The following is a 25921-nucleotide window of genomic DNA, read 5'->3' as shown; positions in this document are numbered from 1 at the left end:
TGTTTGGAACAACCTTCCGAATGATATCAAACAAGCTGCATCTCTTATATCATTTAAAGCTTCACTAAAGAGGTACCTTTTATCTAAATACTTATAATTTCTCACCTGCACTCGCACTCACTTGCACACACTTCATCTTGCCCCTTCCCCCTTTCCTTTTATTATATTTTAAGCAATATAAGTGACATCACTTTTAAATAATAAAGACCCGGTATTTTTATTATGGTTTCCATGTATAGCCTCTTTTCCCCTGGCTGCTATTATTTCAAGCTTTCAGCTTACGATAGCTGGCCTCTGCATTTAAATTCATTTGTTATTGTTTACATGAATATTATGTCTATATATCTACTTAACTACTATACAATTGTCACCTTTGTAACTTGATCAGTATATATGTTTGATTTTATATCATTGTTATAAATTTGTAATTTTTATTTATTAATAAATGCAGAAATACTGCTTAAAAAAAAAAAATTATCATGTTATTTTATTTTCATTCTCAATGATCGATGTACAATTATATTCTGTGATACGTACTTGCCCGGGCGTACTTGATTTGCTTATGAGATTTATATCGTTATTGTATACTTGATTTGAGAGAAGACAATAAAAACATGTTATAAAAAAATGATGATTATGATGGCGATGATGATGGTGGGCGACTAGAGAGAGAGGGGTGATGTAGGAAAAGCTTGCAGGCCAGGAGAGAAAGTGAGAGTGATTGATCGAGGAGAGAGGGAGAGAGAGCTCGATCGAGGAGAGATCATCAGGGGATTTTTGAAACCCCATTATTCTGACTCGAAAGTGTTGAGAGGGATTTGATTGCTATATCTATGACTGCTATCCACAATTCTGAAAATAATAATGAACTTGAAAAAAAGAAAAAAAAAGAAGAAGCCTATATGAGACGATGGTCGATCGCCGTGTTTTATCGAGGCTAGATTCAGTGACACAAAATCAATTTCACTAATGAGGAAGAATAGCTAGAATTGCATCATGATTTAAAAATAGTAAATACTACTAAGTTATAAATAGCGACAATATTGTATCAATTACTAAACAATGTGAATACCGCGGGTACCATTTAAGGCTTTAATACTTTCATTTTGGCTTGCTGACAAGCCTGGGGCTCTTATTTTTAAAATGGATTCCTCGTATTCAAATTCAAATTTATACGAATATAACATGTGACATACAATTATCTATATTGTAAATTTACATACTTTCACTTGACACATTAAAAAAAAAGATGAATAGGCCCTCATCTATGTCGATCGGGGCCCGCAGTTTTACAAGCTCGATTTAATGTATAGGTCCCATCATTATTTCTTTGACTTATAAGCTTTAATCTTAGAACTTGACTGATTGTATCTTTTTGTTATGTTACTAAAACTTCTCAGACTCAGCTTTCTATAATTTTAATAATTATGCATTATTGTTACTGCTTCTTTTATGTAAATCAAATGTCAAAAATAAATAAATAAAGGGAACGAAATGAAATAATGCCGATATCACAGAAACCTTACGATCTGCACCTGATGCATGCACCTGCTGGGCTTCGTTGCATACAAGTCACAATTATGGTAACTTTTGCCATCCAATGGTAACTACCATGGTAACGCTGATCAACAGCTAGCCAATCAAATCAAGGATTCCATACAAGTTAACATTGCATGGCAAAGTTAATTACCATAATTGTAACTTTTATTCAACGCGACCCACCCAGACTCTCACATTGATCGATTCGGCAACATTTCCCAGGGAGTGCGACTGAATGAGGGAGAAAACACATACCAGAATGGTGTTCTCCCACGGCTTCAGTATTATTTTGCTTGATTTTCTTATTTTCTGTCCCACTTTCCCCTCGTTTTCACATTCAAATTCATTTATTTTCAGATATCTTAAAAACAAATATAGACCTTTAATTGGGCCTGCTTAAATAACAATTGCTACGACTACATAATTTAAGTAATGATGTGAGGGTAATTTTTTTTTTAATCAACAAAATATGATGTGGGGGGCCGGTGTAGCAAAATTGTTTTGATTTGCTGGACTTATTCTTTAATCTATTCTTCTCTTCAATCCTTCCCTCCGCAAAAAATCACAATCAGATGGGTTTTTTTACGTTTTTGTAAACGGTTTTGGAAAAATAGCCGGTTCCGCTGCCCCATAGTGCCTAAGCGGCGGTGCCCAAATCGGTTAACCAAGGAGGGCCAAGGAGCCCGCCAACCGGGCCGCCAACTCCAAGATCAAGCTAATCAAAATGACCACACCCATTGTTCTTGCGGAGCCGTTGAATTATCATGTACAGGACAGGCAGCAGGATTTGGAGATACTCCCACTCATTGCACTTTCTGGCGTGACGGTGCGCCGCGCCTGACCGGTTGCGTGGTGCCTCGGAATCGCTCATTCAACTTGTCTTTGTTTTGGATTTCGGTGGTCTTTCTCGGTGTCAGAACTGTTGATTGCCAAGTTCTATCCATTCTTTTATATGCTTAGCATTGTCAGCCGGCAGAACAAGTTCCCCACCATTTTATTCTTGTTCGTGAGTAGATTCTAGATCTAAATGAGTGTGTTTCTGATTCTGATATTCGAGTTCATCTAGATCGATCTTCGAGATCAAGTTTAGTTGCACAGGCCATTCAGCTCAGTCCCACGTATTTAGCTGCGTTCGCGTGTCTTATTCATTTATTTATCTATTTATCGATTTATTTATGTATTTATTTATTCAAAGATATGTATCTGTCTATGATTGTAATTCGGCAGGGAAAGAAATATATTGATTGGTCATTGAAGCATGATGTGAATTACTAGTTTAAGGAAATGATTCTTGTTACCTCAACTTGACATAAGTTTGTGAAAATGTAAGATGAATTGTAAGGTCATTTTGTTGCATGAGTTTTTAGGAAATTGGCAAAGTCGATCTCCTAATATTTATATAAAAGTTAGGTCCTACCTTAATTCTTGCTCGCCAGAAGATAGAATGTGGTCCAGCCGCTCAGAATCTCAGATAAATTGCACAAATCCGTGAATAGAAATATATACACTTCACAATTTCAAATACAGTAGATAAAGGGACAGATGTCACAAAATGTCTCGCGAAGTAATGAGCTCATTAAATATGCAGAGAATATAGACTTCGAATGAGTGGAAGTGACGGTAAGGAATAAGATTGGAAAATGCAGAGAAATAATTAAGTATAAGTTGATCCTCCACAAGATTTGATTCAATCCTCACTAGCAGCTGGATGAGATGGTCAGCATGAGTGGACAGGACGAAGGCAGAGAGTAGAGTGATGATGTGGTAGAGAAGACAAGTTGTTTTTACCAACATCAGAAAAGATGAGACAAAGAAATAAGCGCCAAAAAGAGGGGCAAAACAAAGTTGAAAAGAACAAAGAAGAGAGAAGCAGACTGTGAGAAAAGCAAACATGCCAGCATCTCTGTAGTGATGTTGTATATACCTGCAAGTTCATTGCAATAAACAAGGAACAATGAAAGGATGTTTGCTCCAAGTCTAGGAACAAAAGAAAGGTTGTTTCTCAATATAAGAATGTGTTTGCCAAGTAGATCTGGGCAGGAAATGAATTGCCTTGTTCTGTGAATGTACAGTCTTGTAGTACATACACATGGCGTGAACAAGTGAGAATATATGAACTTGGAAATAAAAGAAAGAATTTATATACATATACAGAATGTTGAAATATAAATGAAAATATATACAAGGAAAGAATATATAGATGTAGATATATAAAAAGATATAGTCAAGTCACTACAGTAGCTCCCCCCTAGATTTGTACCGAATAGAAATGTAGTATCAAATCGACAAAGGAAAGTAAAAGGGAACTTGGCTATATAAAACAAGAGAATAAAAGGAGTGGAAACACTAGTGAATTTTGAGACATGTTTCAACCGTCTCCGAAAAATTGAATGAACTTGGCAGGAAACCTGACATGGCGACCAGAACGGGTCTTACGAATTTCGGGAGGCATGTGCTTGTCATCAGAATCCACTGCCAAGTCCGTGGAGTTGGATTGTTGATGAACTTGGTCAGGTGGATCTTGATGATGAAATGGAGTGGTAGCCTCCTGCTCGATGAAAGCCGGTTTCAGCCTGTCGACACTGACATTTTCATGTTTACCATTATAATCAATGGTAAAATACTTGTCAGTGCGACGGATGACTCGGAAGGGTCCTCTGTATGGAGGTTGCAATGGCTTTGTAACAGCATCATCTCGTAGAAAGATGTGAGATGAAGAATGCAGTTCAGGATGTACCTGTGTTCGAGTTTGCTGTTTTCGAGTAGGAGTGGGATGTAATTCCCGCATCATTCTCTTTAGTCTGTGGGCATAGTTAGATGGGTCATCGGCAGAATCAATTTGTGAAGGAGCTACAAATTGTGCAGGTAGAGTGACTGTAGTCCCAAACACAAGTTCTGCAGCAGAGCATCCAATGTCCGCCTTGATTGCTGTGCGTATACCCAGCAAGACTAAAGGGAGTGACTCGGTCCAACGGACCTTGTTATGAGCTTTGAGAGAAGCTTTAAGTTGGCGGTGAAAACGCTCCACTAAACCATTTGCGGCAGGATGGTATGCTGTTGTGCGGATGCGTTTAGTGCCGAGGAGGTTGGTGAGTGCAAGGAAAAGTGCTGACTCAAATTGCCTACCTCTGTCAGTTGTGAGAGTAGTAGGTGCACCAAACACTGCTACCCATCTGGCCACAAATGCTCGTGCTACCGTCTCCGCAGTGATGTCGGGGATAGGGATAGCTTCTGGCCATCTGGTGTAGCGATCAACACAAGTAAGAAGGTAATTGTTACCCTCTGAAGAAGGAAGCGGGCCTACGAGGTCAATGTGCACATGAGAGAAGCGTGCATCAGGTGAAGTGAAAGTACCAAGTGGTGCTTTGGTGTGCCGATGTACTTTACACTTTTGACATTCGAGGCATGTTTTGGCCCATTTTCTGACATCAGCGTTGATGCTAGGCCAAACAAAGCGCTCTGTAATGAGCTTTTGAGTAGCTCTGATTCCTGGATGAGAAAGTCCATGAAGGGAATCAAAAATAGCTCTTCTATGTTTGACTGGTACCAAAGGCCTGGCAGTACCAGTTGATATATCGCACAGAATGGTAGTGGTAGAACCTGGGAGAACAATTGACTTGAGTTGAAGTGAGGAGTCTTTCACCTCAGTTTCATCTTCCTGATCTTTTGCGATGGCCGCAAAGTCTATGATTGAGGAAGAATCAACTCTGTCAATATACAGACGAGAGAGGGCGTCTGCTGCTGTGTTCTCCTTACCTGAAATGTGCTGTATATCAGAAGTGAACTGAGAAATGAAATCGAGTTGTCGGATTTCACGTGGCGAATGCCTATCCGGTTTCGATTTGAGTGCATGGGTAAGAGGTTTGTGGTCAGTGTAGATAGTAAATGACCTACCTTCAAGAAGATGGCGAAAGTGCTTGATACCCAGATATGCTGCAAGCAACTCCCTACCAAAAGTGCTGTATTTGGTTTCAGCGGGTTGTAACCTCTTAGAGAAGAAAGCCAGAGGTTGCCAAACTCCATCTACTCGTTGTTGGATAGCTCCCCCAACTCCTACGTCAGAAGCGTCGACTAGTAGGCACAAGGGAACATCAGTGCGAGGGTGCACAAGAACAGTAGAGTTAGCCAATTGATCTTTAGCATGATTGAAAGCAAGAAGCTCTTTCTCTCCAAGATCAATTGGCATGTTCTTTTTTGTTCTGTTTTTCAACAGATCAGTCAGAGGTTGTAGCACGTCGGCACAATGTGGAATGAATCGCCTGTAGAAGTTGATCAATCCCAGGAATTCTCGAAGTTTGGTGAGCGACGTGGGGGCAGGAAAATCACGGATGATTTTCACTTTGTCGCTAAGAGGGCGGATTCCGGTGTTGTCCACCGTATGTCCGAGGAAAGATAGCGATGAAGCACCAAACTGACATTTCGAGGGATTGACGATGATGCCATACTCCTGCAGGCGATCGAAAAGCTGACGGAGATGTGTCTCATGTTCATCCTTAGAGGAACTGGCTACCAGTATATCATCCAGATAAACATAGACAAATGGGAGGCCGCGAATGACGGTGTCCATCAATCGCTGGAATGTTTGCGCTGCATTCCTAAGGCCGAATGGCATTCGAACAAATTCGAATAAGCCGAATGGAGTGGTCACGGCAGTCTTGTGAATGTCGCTAGGCTCGACTGGGATCTGATGATATGCCCTAACGAGATCAATTTTGGAAAAAATTGTCTTACCTGCAAGAGTTGAAGAGAAATCTTGCAAGTGTGGGATAGCTAGGTATCGATCCGGGACCGTGCGAGCGTTGAGCAAGCGATAATCACCACAAGGCCGCCAGTCCCCTGGCGTTTTCTTGGGAACCATGTGCAATGGACTTGACCAGTTGCTCTCAGATTGTCGGATAATGCCAAGTTCAAGCATGTGCTCGAACTCTGCCTGGGCAATTCTCTGACGATCTGGAGCAAGTCGACGAGGGCGCGCTGCCGCGGGCGGGCCTCGAGTTGGGATGTGATGCGTGGTAGTATGTTTCACTCCTGAGTGCTTGTAAACCGGTCGTGTGATATCCGGATATTGACGGAGAATGGAGTGAAACCGCTCCGATGAGTCGTGTTGAACATACATCGGGCTAATAGTACCTGTATATGAACCACACCCCTGGACTGTAAGAGTGGTTTTGGTGTCTATCAATCGGCGGTGTTTGATATCCACCAACAGTCCAAACTGGTCAAGAAAATCGGCACCCAAAATCGGCGTAGGTATGTCTGTCACAACAAATATCCAGCGGAAAACACGCCGTAAACCGAGATCAAGTGTGAAAGACTTTTGTCCGAAAGTCTTGATTGGTGATCGATTTACAGCCTGTAGTTGGATATTTGTCGCGTCAACCCTAGCCGGTTTTCCCAATTTTGAATGAGGGAAAATGCTCACCTCAGCACCTGTGTCGACGAGATAGCGTGTACCAGTGTACTTATCGTTGACAAAGAAAAGGCGACTGGGTTGGGTGCTGCCAAGGGGGTTAGTCGCCGCTATTCCTTGGCGGGGTCGTTTCCCTGGGCCTGTCTTGCTGAGAAAGAGCAAGGACCTATGCACTTTTGAGCACTGCTCCCATGCTTCCAGTGATACCAGCACTGGGCACCTGCATGCTGCTCACTGCGTGAAACCGACTTGCGCTGTCGACTACAAGTCCCTCTCTGGTTTTTCAGCATGGTTAATGCTTGAATCTGCATTGTGAGCTGGTCAACCTGCGCAGAGAGTTGGTCGATAGGAGAAAGGAAAGATTCAGGAGTAGAAGAAACATTAGGGATAGTCATGTTGTAGGGTTAAGAAAAATTGAGGAGTAGAAAGGAAACAAAAAAATAGCGAAGTGAGAATAGCGAAGTGAGAGCTCGAGAGGAAGCGAAAATAGCGAAATGAGAGAGAAATGAATAGAAGGCGATAAAAGAAAATTAAGGTTTCAGGATCACGTCGGGATCACCAGTTTAGGAAATTGGCAAAGTCGATCTCCTAATATTTATATAAAAGTTAGGTCCTACCTTAATTCTTGCTCGCCAGAAGATAGAATGTGGTCCAGCCGCTCAGAATCTCAGATAAATTGCACAAATCCGTGAATAGAAATATATACACTTCACAATTTCAAATACAGTAGATAAAGGGACAGATGTCACAAAATGTCTCGCGAAGTAATGAGCTCATTAAATATGCAGAGAATATAGACTTCGAATGAGTGGAAGTGACGGTAAGGAATAAGATTGGAAAATGCAGAGAAATAATTAAGTATAAGTTGATCCTCCACAAGATTTGATTCAATCCTCACTAGCAGCTGGATGAGATGGTCAGCATGAGTGGACAGGACGAAGGCAGAGAGTAGAGTGATGATGTGGTAGAGAAGACAAGTTGTTTTTACCAACATCAGAAAAGATGAGACAAAGAAATAAGCGCCAAAAAGAGGGGCAAAACAAAGTTGAAAAGAACAAAGAAGAGAGAAGCAGACTGTGAGAAAAGCAAACATGCCAGCATCTCTGTAGTGATGTTGTATATACCTGCAAGTTCATTGCAATAAACAAGGAACAATGAAAGGATGTTTGCTCCAAGTCTAGGAACAAAAGAAAGGTTGTTTCTCAATATAAGAATGTGTTTGCCAAGTAGATCTGGGCAGGAAATGAATTGCCTTGTTCTGTGAATGTACAGTCTTGTAGTACATACACATGGCGTGAACAAGTGAGAATATATGAACTTGGAAATAAAAGAAAGAATTTATATACATATACAGAATGTTGAAATATAAATGAAAATATATACAAGGAAAGAATATATAGATGTAGATATATAAAAAGATATAGTCAAGTCACTACAAGTTAAATATTTCTCCCCCATAAAATCCCACCCTTGTCACTCGGAGTATCAGAGCTAGTTTTGTACCTTCATGTTTGGGTAGGTGTAGCAGTGTAGCGGTAGTGAAGTGGAGTAGAGCCTACACTTAGTCTTAGATCACTTAAGGTATGCGTCTGAGTCTGACACTCCAGGGCTCGAATTAATTGACGGCCATGGCCGTGGATGCCTCTTTGCTTGGCCGTTATGCCCTCCAGAAAAGTTATACTGTCACGGCCATATATTTACCTGCCCTTTTCCTTTGGCCTTCATGCCCCTTTGGTCAAAGAAATTCCCGTTTTCTTTAGGCTGCCATGCCCTTTTTCTCTCAATAATTTGATATATGTGATGAATTTATCATTTTATGATATGAAATAATGTCAAAAATGTCATTTTACCAATTCCTCAGTGACAAGAGTAAGTAAACCATATTTTGCCACCGTTCTGCAGCGCAGAGCTAGTACGATGAGTTGGGTAGGGTAATTCCCCAAATGGTTAGAGAAGAGTCCATTTGTAATGGTGGGGGATTTGAAGGTTTGAGGGAAATTATTCGTCCATTTGCAAAATTTTACAAAAATACTCATCATATATATTAAATATTGAATCATCAAAAGATATTTTTTATATACTGGACTTTAAAATTAATTGTGGTGATAAAAAATGAAATTTTTAGGCTATTTTCTTGAATTGATTATTAGAAATTCCCTTCAGATAATGGTAGGCCTACTGTCTGGCTGATTTTCATCAACATGTATCAAACAATTACGATGATTTCAGCTTTGAAAATACCTGGAAAGCTCGTCATTGTCACTGAAGTAATAATTCTGGATGATATTCAACATTTAATGATAGTTTCACATGATTTTAGAGAGATGTCCTACTGCTTTTGTAATTCATTAAAAAAAGTCAGCTAGCATTGTAGCATTCAGTTTAGCAGAGATGGGAAGATTTCTTCCCTGGTTCTGACGGCCTAGATATCTGCTCTATAGTGCTGTCACTGCTGTGGATTAGTGAGTATGCGTGCAGTGTGATTGAGGCTGAGCTGTGCACATCGTAAAGTGATCTCTGATGGGACTTTTGTGGAATGATTTCAACTCCTTATAGATCTATTTGAATTTCAGATTAGGTTTATTTATAAATAATTGTTGATGTTTGTGGAATGTTACTTCCATTTTTATGACACTTTAAAGGGTACTGTTTGGCAATAGCGATGTAACTTGGTCTAGAATTGGTGGTTTTGTCAGGAAACTCAACATAAAACAATGAATTATTTTAGAAGTGGAAAGGAAGCCCCAGAAAAATGGAGCCCTAAACATTTTCACCAGAATTGATTTTGTTGCCCCCGAAAGATTTTTTCTCTTGACAGATCTGCACTCTGATAAAGAAGTGCCGGAGTAAATGTAACTTTTAGGTTGCACTACAAAGGCCAGTACTTGTCGTGCCCTTTTGACCAGAATAAAAGTGGCCTTCATGCCCTTTAGAATGGCCTTGATGTCCCTTGAAATTCTGGGGCATCCAAGGCCACTTTGCCCCAAGCTGAAAGTGCCCTTTTAAAAATGGCCTTGCCCCCTCAATTCTTAATTCGAGCCCAGCACTCATTCAAATATGATGCAAAACAGCTTACTTTTCAATTTCATCGACACCCCTATGTTTTTAAATTGTTTAACAAGACAAGTCTTGAGCTAAATTGTTTGGCAGAATTGTTTTTTTCTGCCCACCTTGCATGTAAAAATCTTGTTGATCAGTTGAGTCATACATGAGTGACTATTAAGAATCAGAGGTCAATTTTCAGTTCTAAAAGTCACAACTGGTCTTTCTTTGCTACAACAGAAATAAATTAGCACTTAACCCAATTATTTATATGATGGGCTTTTACAGCCATGACCTTGCTAAAACCTCTCAAGTTCATTGTAACAAGTGGAAATAGATTTAGCTGAGAAATCATAAATGTCTGGTTCAATGAACTTAATAAATTTTACAATTTTACAATTTCAAAATTGTGAAAAGATGAAAATTTACATTTGAGCTGATTGAACTGTAAAACTGACAGGTGACAGGAGAAGTGTAAGGGGGTGACTGACTGTCGTAGAATAAAATAAATGATGTTTTTTCCGGGGTTTTTGCCTTAATATCAAGGCTCACTCGTGCTTGACTTGAAAGATGGTTTTATAAATGTATATACATCACATGTAAGTTTGCCAGTAAGTGTAGCAGTACTCTTGCTAAATCGTTTTGCAAAACCAGTCTGTCAAAGAATTATGCATTTTTAAACAGGAGGAGTTGGCTGTTTAGTTTGAAGTTATTTGCTTAAGACAGATGATGTGTTGTCTATTTCAAATGGTTTGGCAGATGTTAAAAGAGTTATTTACTTTGAGAGTATTACACATGTAAGGGCACTTTGAGTTACAGTATTGATTTTATTCTTTTAATGGGAACTTGGTCAATTACAACCACTATGGTCCCCTATTTCTGAAGGGTTTAGGTAGACTGTAATCTCAGACTTAATGGGCATAAGCTTGGATGGAACAAGGGCTCAATATCCTTCTCGGTCTGGTACATTTAATGACACAATTACATACTCTCCACCTTGGCCTAGCTTCAGGACAGAAAAAAAATCTTGGGGTGGGGTTTTAGTGTTACCTTTTCTGGAGAGATTAAAAAAAAAGTTTGCCAAGTGTTTTTTTTACAAACATGAAAAAGATATTTTCTTCATTTTGTTCTTTTCTTGGTCTTCCCCACATATTGTGTTTCTTATTTGTATTTCTTTTTTTTTTGGGGGGGGGGATGGGCTCTGTCTTTGAGATATCATTTTCTTTCACTGGATATCATTCATATGATGTTCCAATCTAATATAGGCCTATATTTCATATCAAGGTGTACATGTAGATAACCTGCATGTTCTATGTCATGTGGTTATAACAAAGCAAAATATTCCCCCCCCCCCCATGAGTAGAAAACAATATTTGAATAAAAAAAATATTCATCTGGAATTTTGAAATCAATAAAATAAGACATAATTTAAGTTTTAAATCAACAACTAAAAGATCTGAGTGAGTAAATTCTTTATTTCAGAAACTTTTCATCTAAAATTTAAAAATTTGGGTCTTTGAACATATTCATCATAAACTTGCACTTCACTGGATATTTGTCTCAGAGAGAGAGAGAAGAAAGCTTATTTGTCAACTATCTTCTTGCTGATATGTAAAAAAGTCTCCAAAACCAGTGTCCAGCAGTTATGACATCATACTCCCTCTCTAACCTTGGAATGATTACCACCAATACAAAAGGGCTTGCAAGCGCCCCTTTCATGTCCATCCAAGCAGATAAGTCTACTCTAGGAGGGGTATAGCAATTGTTCATTCCCTATTCACTGTTTCTAATCTAGCAAGACCAGTGCTCATTGCTGCTGAGATGAATATATACAAAAGGCAAAATTGCATTGCCCATGTACTGTTCATGAGATGTAGATTGGTCAGGTCTAATAATATGTACATGTATGCAGAGTTATCTAGTCTTATCATAATTTCTTGTAAAAGGCTGTGATTTTATTTGCTGCAGTACTTAGGTCTACAGGTTAGTAACTCTTTCAAGACCGTAGGATTTATATTTCAACAGGGATAAAATTAGCTTTTGCAGGTAGGTGTTCTGGTTATCTGATTGAGCCCCATGCCCCACATTTTATTCTGCAATCATTTAGTGTTCAATTTGTTAAGAGTTTTTTTTTCAATGTAAGTTGTACTTTTCAGGAATCCAGGAGTATTAGAAGAGAGACAAAGTACATGTATTAAAATTGTAAATATTGTACCATTTAGAAAAATAAGCACAAAGTGTATTGACTGTTGCTAAGTGATTTAATTTGCCAGATAAGGGTTATTTCTCTCAAATTTTACAGCTTCGAATAATTTGATATTTCTTATCTCCATATCTTCTTTCCAGGATTTCCAGTGCACTGTCAGCACCCTCCTTTCATCCATAAGACAGGGCAGACTATATTTGGGTTAGCTTACAATATTCTATGAAAATGAACGTGATTATTATTTGACTCTTCGTTCATCATGGAGCCATCAGAGAGCAAAAGGTCTGAAAACAATCTGGTGTTTAAACCAGTAAACCATTCTGAAGAGTTGACCCTCCAGAGTAATCCTCATGTCATTGAGGATGATGATGCCTGGATGAGGGAGGATGCAATTTCCTTAGAAGATGAAGATGAGGAGAAACAGGAAGTGTTGCCTTTTGGTCTTAACCAGTCTTGGCCCAGGGTATCTTGTCCATCTTTCAGACGTGATACTTTTCCCAAGGTACACCCAAAGAAGAAGCTACTGAGGCAGATTAGTCGGGAGTCTCTTAATGAATCTACCAATCTTCTTCTGGGGCACATCGTGATGCTTCCAGATCCTCCTCAGGAACTACTCATTGAAAAGGGTTTATTTGCTCAGCATCCTTTGGTTGAAGAAGATCATGAACAGTTACATCTTGACATGAGTAAAAATATTAACATCGATGAAGAAAGGAAGATAGATGTCCAGGAGGAGCAAGATAGTTTTGTCCAGGTATCAGACGTCAGACTGCTTGGCTCTCCAGTCTCAGGAAAGGAAATCAAAGAGCAGAAAGACATGCTTCCTGATTTAGAATCAATTGAGAAAGACTGTTGTGATAGTGATGACAACCGCCTGGAAATTCCTACTGATTCTGATTTAAGTAAGCCAGTACAAGATAGTGTTGGAGACATTTGTGAAGATCAGATAATAAAGGTGGAGCCTACTGAGGTTCCTATGCTTTGTGATATCAAAGAATCTGAAGATGTAGATCAGCATAACCTTAATACTGAATCTGAAATACAGGGGATATCAGAAGAAACAGTTGAGATCAAGACTGGTATTGAAAATGAAGTAAGAGATTCTTTCAGTGGTTTTAAAATGAATGCTTACCAAGGAGGTTTGGCAGATGATTCAGAGCAAGATGTGCATAACAATCACAGTGAGCATGGTGAAGGAATCTGTATGCCACCAAAATTACCACAAGCTGTATTTTCTAAATCAATGTTGGAAACAGAGGTCATCACAAGTCCTGAAAGGTCGGTCAGAAAGAAAGTGTCCCCAGGAGGGAAGAGAAAGCCTCCACTTCTTCGATACCTCAGTCAGGAATCTATCGAAGAATCAACCAACCTGCTGATGGATCATGTTGTGATGATGGATCTCCAACAAAAGCCACTTCATGCCAGTCCAGAAGGGACAGAATCAAGGTGTCCATACTTGGTTGATATCAAGGAGTCTCCTCTCTTAGATGAAGATACCATCAGGAAAGTGGAGAATGAGGAAGATGAAATGTTTCTGTTTCAAGGAGAAGATGATAGTTGTGAAGAGGAGGAGGAGGAAGAAGGACAGGAGGATGGTGGAACGGAGGCTTTAAAGCATGATTCTTTGCTTGCCATTGCTTCAAAATCATTTGTATCAGATGCAGCTGCAAGCACTCTCAAGGTGATAAACACTACCAAGCATGAACTAATTTAATCTTCAACAATTCAACTTAATATAATTGAACTGTTCATATCTAAAAAAAAATGAATTTGTATATTCATATACACCTGTAAAGTATATTATACTCAACTTTTTTTCAGAATTGTATTTTTAAGATTAGAACTGTCGAGAACAAAATTTTTGCCATTTTGTCTTCCAAGATTGTCTTTCAAATCAAATGAAACTGCTGTTTAGAAAGCATGTAAAATTTTTGAACAAAAAGCTATTTTTCTGTGTTTTAGTATAGACCTTTATACAGAATTTGAATGATATCCATCGAAAAATTAAAATTTGTTTGAAACAAAGCGATTATGGAGAACAATTTAAAGTGAGACATTTGTTTGCTATCTTCAATCTTTCAGGACATTGAGCTGATACGGGTAGAGCTGGACAATGCGATACATGCCTTTGAGATTCTTAAAGATGAATTTCCAGACAGGATAGGTGATAGTCTACTTCCTAAAGCTGATGACGTAATTCTTGAAGACATTGATGATGATGAAGATTGTGATGCTATAGAAGATGAGGACAGTAGTGCATTTGGCATTCTTCCAGATGAAATCCTCATAAATATCTTCAAGTATTTCTCTCATAGTGAACTTTGTGACCCTATCATGCTTGTATGCAAGAAATGGAACATCCTTGCCAAAGATCCATTGTTATGGCATTACCTAGACCTTTCCAACAAAGCTGGGATTTCTTCAGATGTGCTTCAGAACGTCTTCCAACGATGCAGTCTGCTACGGGGTATAACATTCCGCGGACGTGATGAGGTCAGTAGCCAGGAAATCCAGGCCATCATTGACCACTGTCCCGGTGTAGCCAGTCTTGAATTTGGGTTTGTCCGTTCTATGCAGGATGACCAGTTCAGTCTTTTGATCAGCAGGTGTAGGTCGTTGACCTCTCTGAACTTGGAAGGGTGTGATGGTATCACTGATAGCCTCATCTCCAAGTTGATTCTTCTACCAAAGCTAAGATGTCTCAATCTTTCTCACTGTACCAAGCTGACGGATGGGGCGGTGTTTGAGATTGCAAGATTCTGTGATCATCTTGAACAGCTCAACATCAATGGCATTCCTTGGATCACTGACGTGTGAGTTACTCACATATTTTATTTAATATTTATGGTACTAAACTTATAGAATGGTACTCATTTCCAGTGCCAATGAGATGCAGATTGCAGATGGTACACCTACATATACCTAATGAAACTAAGATTTACCTATTGTGCATGTTAAGGTAGGGCCTTGAACTTTGGATCAATCCTTTTGTTTTACAACAGATGATATTGTATAACGTTTGTCAAAGAATATTTTGAAATGTTTTAAGAAGAAAAGGAAACAAATTCTTTTAATTTTATGCAGGGAAGAAACATGAAAAGATTGATGAATTTAAGATAAAAGGTTGCAGAAAATTGTGGAAGGTCTCTTACAAATTTTCATGTGAGTATGGTATTATCATTCATGTTAAAAAAAAAAAAAATTCTTAAAACTTAAAAATCATGTAACCTCAATTGTTTTTTTGTAATTGATAGTGCTGTAACCATGCTATGTGATGAGAGACTAGCCAAGTTAAAATGTCTGAGACTAGATGGAGCGGAGCTGACTGATCTATCAATTCATCATGTTGTACAATGTCCAAACCTAGAGGAACTCAACATCTCATTCTGTGAGCAGCTGACGGACTACTCTCTAACCATGCTGAAGGTAATGATAATTGTGTACATTTTATGTTGAATATCAACCAAACAAATATATCAGGCATTGAAATATATCCCTAACTCTGTTGGCTTTCAATCTTAAAAATGAAAATATTTGAAGGAATTTTTCTATTCCAGTACCAATTTTGAGATGTTTTGCCATATTTTCTTGCTATAAGTATATATTTATACTGCCAACCATTTCTAATAAACAAAGAATGCTTTGGTTTTAGTTTGTTAATGACAATGTAGACATCTTGGATGTTCACATTGTTATCCGGAGGGGCCACTTCCATTAACGAGTGGATACCATGCGTGACCATGGGGTCTTGAAAAGCACCCTAAACACGTATTTTCCATATTCTGAAAATGCACAACTTAACAAGTATTGGCGTGTGAAACGCTACCCTTAACAAGTATTGGAAACAAAACGATACTATTGGCAAGTATTCCCAGAATTGAACCCCTAAACAAGTACAGCGATATTTCAATTGTTATGTCACGGACGTCGGTCATTGGTTTTACCTTTACCTACATCATTGGGTTTAGTACAGCCCCACCTCGCACACCTCATGCAAATCGTACTCTAAATGAGTCTAAACACGTAGTGTTGACTCTTGGGGCAAAAAGTACATCCTTTATAAAATAATAATTTTTTTTATACCCTCTCAAATTTGACCCTAAACACGTAGCCTTCCTAGCGAAAATAGATACCCTTTTTTCATTATTTTAGTGTTTTGACACCCTTATTACGTTATGTACGTAACGTACCCTATCTTGAAAAAGACATCCTTTTTACGTGTGTTTTTTGGTCGCGCATGGTATCCACTCGTCAATGTAAGTGGCCCCCCCCCCCCCCGGGCATTGTTATTAAAAACATGAGCTGTGCGATTGCACCATGGAAATATACTCGAGCATATTCCATTGCTACTACCACAATTACACCTATGCATAATCTGTATGATATCAGAGCTTGAGAATGTTAGTTTCTAACTTACAACCAATACAAGCTTTTTCAAAGTGTATTTAAAAAAGTGTATTAATCATTAAACTTAGGAATATGCATGACTGGGTTACTAACATTTTGAATTCCTATTTCTTTTTCCTTTGACCATGATTTTCAGGAGTGGAAGAATCCGGTACGTCTTCGTCTTCAGAAGGGCAAGGAGTTCTCAGAGGAAGCTTTAGCTAACCTCTTCATCTCCCCTCACCTGTCTAACTTGACCTTCCTTGACCTTTCTGAGTGTTCCGAGTTAAGAGATCCAGGTCTTATCAACATTGCTACCAGGTAAGAACTATGTGAGATTGCTCTTGATATACCGGTAATCAAAGAAAGAGAACGTAACATACATGATATCACAGACCATATAGCAAGCTGAAACAACTAAGCATTATTTGAAAAATAAGAAGCAGAATACATTTCCATTTTCACTGCTCACCAGCTGACTGTTCAACTTAAGATACATTCAAATTCACAATCCTAGAAATGACCTTCATTGCTCCTTTTCACTAGCCCGACTTGTATGGCATCATTGTATGTAAATGTAGTTGTGGTTATAAGCTTTTGTATGTAATAAAGATTTGTTTATTTCCTCATGAATTCAGAAGTTTGATAATTTGAAAATGGGATAACAAAATTGAATTAAGTATTTCCTGCTAAAATTAGTGAGCATTCAGGGTTTAGAATATGTTTGTTTTTACTCGACAACAATAGCCCGAGGGATGCTTTGGTGTACAGCGTCTGAATATGTGGCTCTTTGATTTGAGTTTAGGGGCGTTGGATGCCAGTAGATATGTTGATGGCTTCTGGACCAAATTTTGATTTAAGAAACTTTTTTATCCAAGACAATTTGCTTACTCTGTGAATTCCTCGGCAATTCTTCTGTTGTACTGTTCAGCATTGTCATTTGTCCCTTCCATTGCAATGGACAATTTGAGAGTTTTCACATCATTTCAAAGCTTCTTAATTTCTTCACATTTCTTTGCCATATCAATATTTATTGCATCATGAATGTTAGAAGTAACTTTAGATGCTGTTTCAAATGTAGTTTGCATACAATTTGACAGAATTTGAAACATTTTGTTGTCAAATACTTTTTTTTTTCCAGTGAATCTATGCAGTTGTACCAATGTTACATTAAACTGTTTGTTTTTATTTTATTCCACTTTTTTTGTCAGGTGTCCTCTTCTCACTCATCTTGCCATTGAATGGTGCTGGTTTATTTCTGATGTTAGTTTGGTCCAAGTATTAGATAACTGCAGGTGAGGTTTACAGAATGTTATTAGATTGGTTAATTATGCAATCCTTTATATTGGTTAACGTCTGAAAAAAGAGTAATTGTGGATATGATAGGTCTATTTTCAATACTTAATATTTCACCATTTTACAGCTTGGGTTCATGCAGGAAATGTAACATAATCAGTATCATGGCCACTTTAGTTAAGTTTAATTTTGTCTATGAATTTAATTTAATGTGCAGTTATGTATGCTACCATGAACATGTGACATGCTTTATCAATCAGGGATTGGGGTGACACAATAACTTACCTATTATTGTACAACTAAAATATATGGACCAACTCTTCATATTTTCATGATTTTAATGTCAGCTTTGAAGGCAGGCCCTCCTGATAAGGTGTGAGTTGCTACCACAATAATTTAGAAATGAATTATCTCAGCAATTTGTGGAAGATTTGTAGATTCATTGATCTTAAGACATGTCACCATGCTGTGCGAGCACTTATTCTTTCTCGGTTATAGAACTGCAATAGTTTATATACTGTTTTGTCAGCTAGGGATAGAAGAAAACTTGAGGTTATTCAGAATCGTGCCGCTCGATTAATTTTTGGCTTTGGTTCACGAACTCATACTACACCCCTACTTAACTCTTAACATGCCATACACACTACTAACCCAACGTTCCATCGTTCCGTTTTGTGGAGTGTTTTGAATGCATCATAGCGAACCTCATCAGGATAAAAAACCTAGGTCTCTTCCCTCTCGGAGGCGGAGCCATATCTTGTAAAAAAAATGTTGCAATACTCGAATGTAAACCGCGTGAGTAAGTTGATCTGTCAGAAAGCAGAGTTCGCACTGCACACAATAGTGCTAATTATGGCGTGCATGCGATGCGCAATACAATGCAAAACGGCGTAACAATGATTGTAATTCCGAATGTGCGCAGTCATGCACGAAGCAGGCGAGGGTAGGAAACAATGCAAGCACAAAGCAATCAATAGTAGGCGTGCGAGCACGAGTGTGGCATGTTATAGTAGGATACGTAGCGTGCACGAAGCACTCAATGAGTTAAGGAACTCCACTGGCTACCTCTATTACATCGTATTCAGTTTAAAGTCTGTTTATATGCATACAAAACTCTATTAAATCAATTGGCACCTGAATATCTTAATAATACCATCAAATTATACACACCCTCTCGTAATCTTCGTTCAATCACTGACACATGCAGACTTTGCATGCCCTTGTCAAAACTCTCCTCTGCCGAAAAATGTTTTGCTGTAGCAGCTGCTAAGACTTGGAATGCTATCCCTCTTTCAATAAGAAATGCTTCCAGTGTTCTTGGCTTCAAATCTCCCCTTAAGACATACCTTTTTCCTCAATAATTATTTTCCCTTCTTATCTTGAATATTGTGGTAATTATTGCAAATGTTAAATAATTATTCATACATTGTACGCGATGGTACTTTTTGTTTTTAGCACCTCTAAATATCCATTATTATTAATGAATAATCCTTCTTTTTGTTCTCCACAGATATTTAGAACACCTTGATCTGATAGGTCTCCATTCAATTCTTGGCCATTGCTTAGCAGACATCCCAACCAAACTACCCCAACTAGAATTCCTTGATCTAAGACAGTGCAATAGGGTAAGATAAGAGGCAGTTCTCGACTCCTTTGGTTTTGACAATAGATACGTCTATATATCTATTCAGACCTATAAAAGTCATACCATTTTCTTATGAATTCTTGTAGATGGTATTTGTCTCACCTGCATAGCAGAGCGAGACTATAGGCGCTGCTTAACCAAAGCGTAAGTTTTTGAAATGTCATAACTTAGAAGTATATGGGCCTAGTTCATGAAACTTTGGCATAAGGATAATCAAGTATTACTGAACACCTGCCTGAGTTTCATGTCACATGACTAAGGGCTAAGGTAATTTAGGGTCAATGAACTTTGGCCATGTTGGGGGTATTTGTTGATTTCCATCATAACTGAAAGTTTATGGATCTGGTTCATTAAACTTGGATATAAGAGTAATCAAGTATCACTGAATATCCTTTGTGAGTTTCAGGTCACATGACCAAGTTCAAAGGTCATTAGGGTCAATGAACCTAGATTATGTTGGGGGAATCAAAACAAAATCTTAACCAAGGTTAAGTTTTTTAGATATCATAACTCACATAAGAGTAATCAAGCATCAGTGAAAATCCTGCGCGAGTTTCAGGTCACATGACCAAGGTCAATGAACTTTGGCCGTGTTGGGGTATTTGTTGAATTGCCATAATAACTTTGAAAGTTTATGGATCTAGTTCATTAAATTTGGATGTAAGGGTAATCAAGTATCACTGATCATCTTGCACAAGTCTTTGGTCACACAATCAAGGTCAAATGTCATTTAGGGTCAGTGAATATAGTATTTTATCACCATATGAATGTTTTCTTGTGTGAATAATTATTCAATAGCTGACAATGTGACAATGTTTTTTGTTACCCCATATTCATAATGGAAATGACTCTCAAACAAATGGGACATTCAGAGGAGATACATAATGTACAGAAGAAAGGGCACTGTCATCATGAAAAATAAAAAACAATTGAGATTGAAGCAAGTTTACTGTTCATTAAAGGTCAAGTCCACCCCAGAAAAAAATGTTGATTTGAATCAATAGAGAAAAATCAAACAAGAATAACGTTGAAAATTTCATCAAAATCTGATGTAAAATAGGAAAGTTATGACATTTTAAAGTTTCGCTTATTTTTCACAAAACAGTTATATGCACAACTCGGCAACACGCGAATGAGAGAGTCGATGATGTCCCTCACTCACAATTTCTTTTGTTTTTTATTGTTTGAATTATACAATATTTCAATTTTTACAGATTTGACAATAAGGACCAGCTTTACTGAACCATAAAATGTTAGAACAATTGTAATTCCCCATGGAGGAAGAAAACTTGTTTCACCTTCCAATGAGGAGAAAATTAAAATATTTCACATATCATATAATAGAATACAAAAGAAATAGTGAGTGAGTGACGTCATCAGTCCCCTCATTTGCATACTGACCAGGATGTGCATATAACTGTTTTCCGAAATTTAACAAATCTTTAAAACGTCATAACTTTCCTATTTTGCATCCGATTTTGATGAAATTTTCAGTGTTATGCTTCTTGGATTTTTCTCTATTTGTTCAAATCAACTTTTTGTTGGGGTGGACTTGTCCTTTAATAAAGTCCATGTTTGAGCATAGTGTGTAATAACAGTGCCCCTCCCTCCACGGATAAGGCTTAGTTTTCCTTCTTTGTTTTGCTTATGATTTCGGTACATTGGGTAAATACACAAAACATCATAAAACTAAATACAATTTTATATCACAACTTTATTTCATAATACATATACACAGTAGCACAAGAATAACTCTCGATTGATTACAAGCCTCTTAAGTTGATTTCAGTGGTGCAGCAACAAAACATATTTCATGATTTTCACCTTCATAAGGAAGTAACAAAAACCCAAGAACACAATTTTTTTACATAAGTTTTCACAAAACTGTACTTGGCAAACTTTTTGCCATAAGCAGTATTTTTTTAGAATTTAATTGAGGATATATCCAATGAATGTCACAATTATCATTCAAGATGTTCATCACTTATTTTCAATAGAATATTGAAGATTATAAAAATAATTAATAGTCGTCTCTTGGGACTGCAGATATATCTTTGATTTCTGAGAAAATTGATTGATTAGTGGAAATTAACATCTTAACTCGTCAAGAGTTTTGCAGAAAGAATTGCAATCAAATCAAATGCAAAAAAAAAAAATATCAAACAAATATATTTTCAGCCAATGAGAACCAAGTATTTGGGTCTCATAAATTGCTTTGGCTCGGTTGATTATTACATTTATGATTGGTCGACTTGGCAAGGTTGACTATTACTATTTTCATTTTTTCCCCAGATCACAGATGCCATGCTGGTACAGATTGTTTCTGTGAAACACAACCTTGTCATTATGAATTATTATGGAGAGGAAGTAGTCTATGGCAACATCCCTGGTACATTGGATATATGAGAACAATGTAAGAATGTATTATATAGAAATTCAAAGACAAGGTATCAAATAATCTATGAATTTGCTTAATTTCACTAATTAAGCAAAGCTATTTCCATGTAGGAGTAACAGAGAATAATTGTCTTGAAAAAAATAAATATATTTGATCAACTGCCAGATTGTTGGATTTCTATTTTTCAATTCAAACAAACTCTTTTTATATGTGTGACCCTCATTTCTCTGTATTCTTATTATATTTCATAAACAGCCCAAGCCATGATAATTTTACAGTACAACAAATTTTAAATGAACTAGGAAACTGAAAAAATACCATTTCAGAAAGGTCACACATATAGTGGTCAAGCATACATACTAAACTGAATTAAGAAGAATGCGATAAAAGTTTGTCATGTTGTATTTCTATATATTTTTGTGTGATTTTAACTGTCCATAATGTCTAGCTCCCTGAAGCATATTCATTTATAAGAATGTTAAATCATATCAATGTATAGCAGACAATTACAAAATACATATGTTTGTGAGCAAATAAGAAAGAAACATCAATTCCCAATGAAGTTTCCAATGAAATTTACAGCCCTGTATAATTCAGAATATGCTATCCATTTTTCTTGTACAGAAATCAATACAAATTCATAAAAAAGTATTGGACCAGTACACACAAACATATTCATTATTTTTCCATAGATTCAGTCCTACAGAATGTATTATCTTTGGATTCCAGTGTAATTATGTTTATAATGATGCTATTAATTTATACATAATTCATGCCTAAGCAAGCATAAAGTGAAATATAATATCAATTTCATTCAATGTAAGTATAATTAATTAATATCCAACACCAAGATATTTTTAAAAAAATGTGTCAAAAACCAAAGTTGAAACTTTAAATAAATACTGAATTTGTCAGTGAAACTCACCCGACAAATTTGTTCTCAGCCAATCAAATGCAAGTATTTCAGTACTTTTAAAAGTTGCAAGTGAGAATCACTGACATCATTATAGACTTACAGTCTGCAGTTAAGATTTTCTATGAAATTGTAGAACTGTTTTTTTTTTTATTCTCAAATTCAGAGACTACTTTGTCTTTGTAATGAATACTTAAAGCTGCCCTTTGTAATTCAGTGCATAACCCTGCTATAAGAGTTTCTCAAACCCATTGAGAGGCAAGTATGACTAAGAATTATAATAACTGTTGATGAGCACATTGCTTGATGTATTATATACTGCAAAGTCGGATGCGATTCTCATTGACTTTTGTCTCTTTGAAACATCCTTCAAAACAACTCATAGTCCTTCCATTTCCATCTGTTCCTGGTACTTTAGAGGCTATGGAATGTAAAGTGAGCACATCAAATGCTTTATATCATTTATGTCCTTTTCCTTATGCTTTATTTTCCAGACACCACTTGTACGCATTCTGGAAGATGCGTAACCATGGTGATGCCTTGAGGTCCTGTCTCCATTCTGAAGGCATCCACGGCCACTGCCAGGTCAGAGTGCAGCGTTCAGGATGAGGCATGATGGCAAGATGACGACCATCAGGTGAGCAGAGAGCTGCGATACCGTCAGGAGAACCATTGGGGTTTAGTGGATACTGGGTGGTTGGGGCGCCCTCATCATCGACATAGCGGACAGGTGCAAGGTTGTTGGACAGGATGGATGAGTGGATGGACTCGTTGGCAAACTTCATCTTGCCTGTATAGGATCAGCATTTTGAATTATATTGAATTTTATGACTAGAACTTCCTGAAATGTAAATCATTTTGCAATTTTCCATTAATGGATGCATACACATATGACATAGGAAGATAATCAATGCAAAGAAACTCCTATTTAATATCAGTCATCTACTGCCTGTGCAAATATTTTATTTTGAATTCTTAATTGTATCATAGGATCTATATTGCAATGTTTCAATTCCGTCCAAATATAAAACTGTTAAGCATCTTTATTATATAAACAGTGAGTAAATAAAGATACTTGTATACATTGTTGTTGAAAAGTAGTAATAGATGTCAAATTATAATTATGACAGAAACAATAAGTTTCTAGTGAGAATAACTACTGGTTACAGGATACAAATGTTTACCCTAAAACCATAAATTCTATATTATTGTAATTTTAGGATAACAGACATTCTTTAAAATGCACTGGCTGTAATGAATGAAATGAGTATTTTCTGAAAACAAAAGAAAACATCTTGAACGTACCTTCTCCATGAGCCACCCAGATTCCAAGTGTAGACCCCTGCATTCCTTGTAGCATCATGGCTGGATTATCTTGAATCTGTACTGTAACAAACCTAGATTCATAGCGCTCTGAATCATTGTGATCCAGTAGTACTCCTTGCTTGCATGCAGCTGAAATTATACAGAAATGTATATGTATTTTTATATTAATATTCAAATTAGAGGAAATATATTGCAGATTATGTAAGTTAAATCTCATCCATGCCAGTTGATATTTTAGCAAATGTCAAAAATGAACTTTGATTAAGTGAAGTTAAACTTGAACAAAAATAAGAAGAGATGTATTGCTGGAGAATAAATATATCATAATGCAATGGTTCATTTCAATCTTCATATTGTTGATTGCTAGAAATGAGATTTTAAAACCAGTTGCAGCAGAGTTTTTCTCAGAACAAAGTACATGTATGTAACACTGTCCTTGATCTCCATAGATAATGCAATTACAGTTTTAAAATGCACAAACACATTACCTCTTGAAAGGCTGAATTTTTCACAGGGTAAAATGGAAAGATATGTTCAAAAGTTAAAATGTTAGTGTGTGCAATGACAGTGAGGACCATATTTTCTTTCATATTTAAGTTGAGATATATATTTTAGTTCATTTGAATTAATTTAAAGATTATATCATGACAATTCCTAGATATTTATTCATCTGTAAAATAATAAATGATGAAATCAAAGTAATTGCTTTACCTGGGAATATTCATGAACAAGAATTATGATTTATTTTATTATTATTATATTATATTATTATTTATTTATTTTGATTATGTGTGTGATAATTCTTTCTCAAAATAAATTATACATTTATTGCGACAATTTCAATTTGTTTGGAGTCATCTGTGATTTAGTTTTCTAATAATTATTCATGAACACATGCAACTTACCCAAAATAAAATTAGAATTTCATGATGTGATATTATCTAATCAATATTCAATAGTACATGTAAAATTGGTATATCACTATTATGTAAAGTTTTGGCTTAGCACAACACAATTTGTTTTCCACTGAAATAACTTGTATACAAATAATATACTTCTTCAAGGATATTAGTAAGAATTTACACATAAGGAATCTCTGGAACAGCTCTGAGGCATAGGCGAGGACGTTTGGTTTGTTTTAAGGTGTGTAATTATTCTAATGCTAATTGGTCAAGGAATTTAACAAAGCTAGGGCAATTCAAAGATTTGCAATATTCCGGTGACCAGTTCTAGGCATGTCTTCATGATGTCATATCCCCACTGATTCTGTTGCATTTTTTCATATGAAATAAGGTATATTCATTTTTTTCCCTCTGAGAACTACAAAAATTGTATTGATAACTGATTTAGAGCATTGAATATTCATTGCAGCTACTCATTTCATGACAAGGGAGACATATTCACACATGTATGGAAAGTTGGGATGTGACATAATCAGCCCACCTAATGAATATTCATGTCAACATGCACAAAACTGTTTTCACAAAATATTGCTGAATTTGAAAATTCAATAACTTTGTTATTTGTAATTAGATTTTGATGAAATTTCAGCATTTTGCTCTGCAAATTTTACTCTATTTATTTAGATGTAAGTATTTTCAGCCGGAAGAACCCCTTTAAATTATGTGTGTTATATGTTTGATAAGATAGAGATGTGTATCCTTGATACCCAATCCTCATCTCAAAGCCAACATGGTTTTAAAGAACAAGCCAGCAGATTTCCCTGTTGAACTTGGTCATATTGCCAGATGGTCTCATGA

At 36.9% G+C, this 25921-nt stretch overlaps 2 protein-coding genes across 5 annotated transcripts in view; one reads left to right on the top strand and one right to left on the bottom strand.

The window, feature by feature from the left end:
* Window positions 1–2102: 2102 nt before the first annotated feature.
* On the top strand, window positions 2103–25227 carry LOC129260820 (uncharacterized). 4 transcript variants are annotated; one of them, XM_054898799.2, is made up of 9 exons: window positions 2103–2545; window positions 12338–13878; window positions 14280–15010; window positions 15452–15623; window positions 16741–16904; window positions 17795–17878; window positions 19390–19504; window positions 21817–21937; window positions 23330–25003. In XM_054898799.2, the coding sequence occupies exons 2-8, from the start codon at window positions 12457–12459 to the stop codon at window positions 21928–21930; spliced, it is 2802 nt and encodes a 933-aa protein (XP_054754774.2). In that variant the 5' UTR covers window positions 2103–2545; window positions 12338–12456; the 3' UTR covers window positions 21931–21937; window positions 23330–25003. The 4 variants fall into 4 exon arrangements, with proteins under 4 accessions (XP_054754774.2, XP_054754775.2, XP_054754776.2 ...); XM_054898800.2 differs by lacking the exon at window positions 2103–2545 and adding an exon at window positions 11769–12037 and having other exon boundaries at window positions 23330–25227; XM_054898801.2 differs by lacking the exon at window positions 2103–2545 and adding an exon at window positions 11771–11974 and having other exon boundaries at window positions 23330–25068.
* Window positions 21212–25921, bottom strand: part of LOC129260819 (phosphoribosylformylglycinamidine synthase-like) — a 28045-nt gene continuing 23335 nt past the window's right edge. Inside the window, exons 23-25 of the mRNA XM_064114634.1 lie at window positions 24141–24290; window positions 22230–23625; window positions 21212–22120 (exon numbers count right to left, since the gene is read on the bottom strand). Of these exons, the coding sequence (XP_063970704.1) occupies window positions 23312–23625; window positions 24141–24290 (464 nt within the window). The 3' untranslated portion in view covers window positions 21212–22120; window positions 22230–23311. The remainder of the gene's footprint in view (window positions 22121–22229; window positions 23626–24140; window positions 24291–25921) is intronic.

Source organism: Lytechinus pictus, unplaced genomic scaffold (genome assembly GCF_037042905.1).
Source record: "Lytechinus pictus isolate F3 Inbred unplaced genomic scaffold, Lp3.0 scaffold_19, whole genome shotgun sequence".
Taxonomy (NCBI): domain Eukaryota; kingdom Metazoa; phylum Echinodermata; class Echinoidea; order Temnopleuroida; family Toxopneustidae; genus Lytechinus; species Lytechinus pictus.
The sequence above is the reverse complement of the archived record's forward strand: the minus strand, read 5'-3'. Positions and strand labels throughout refer to the sequence as shown.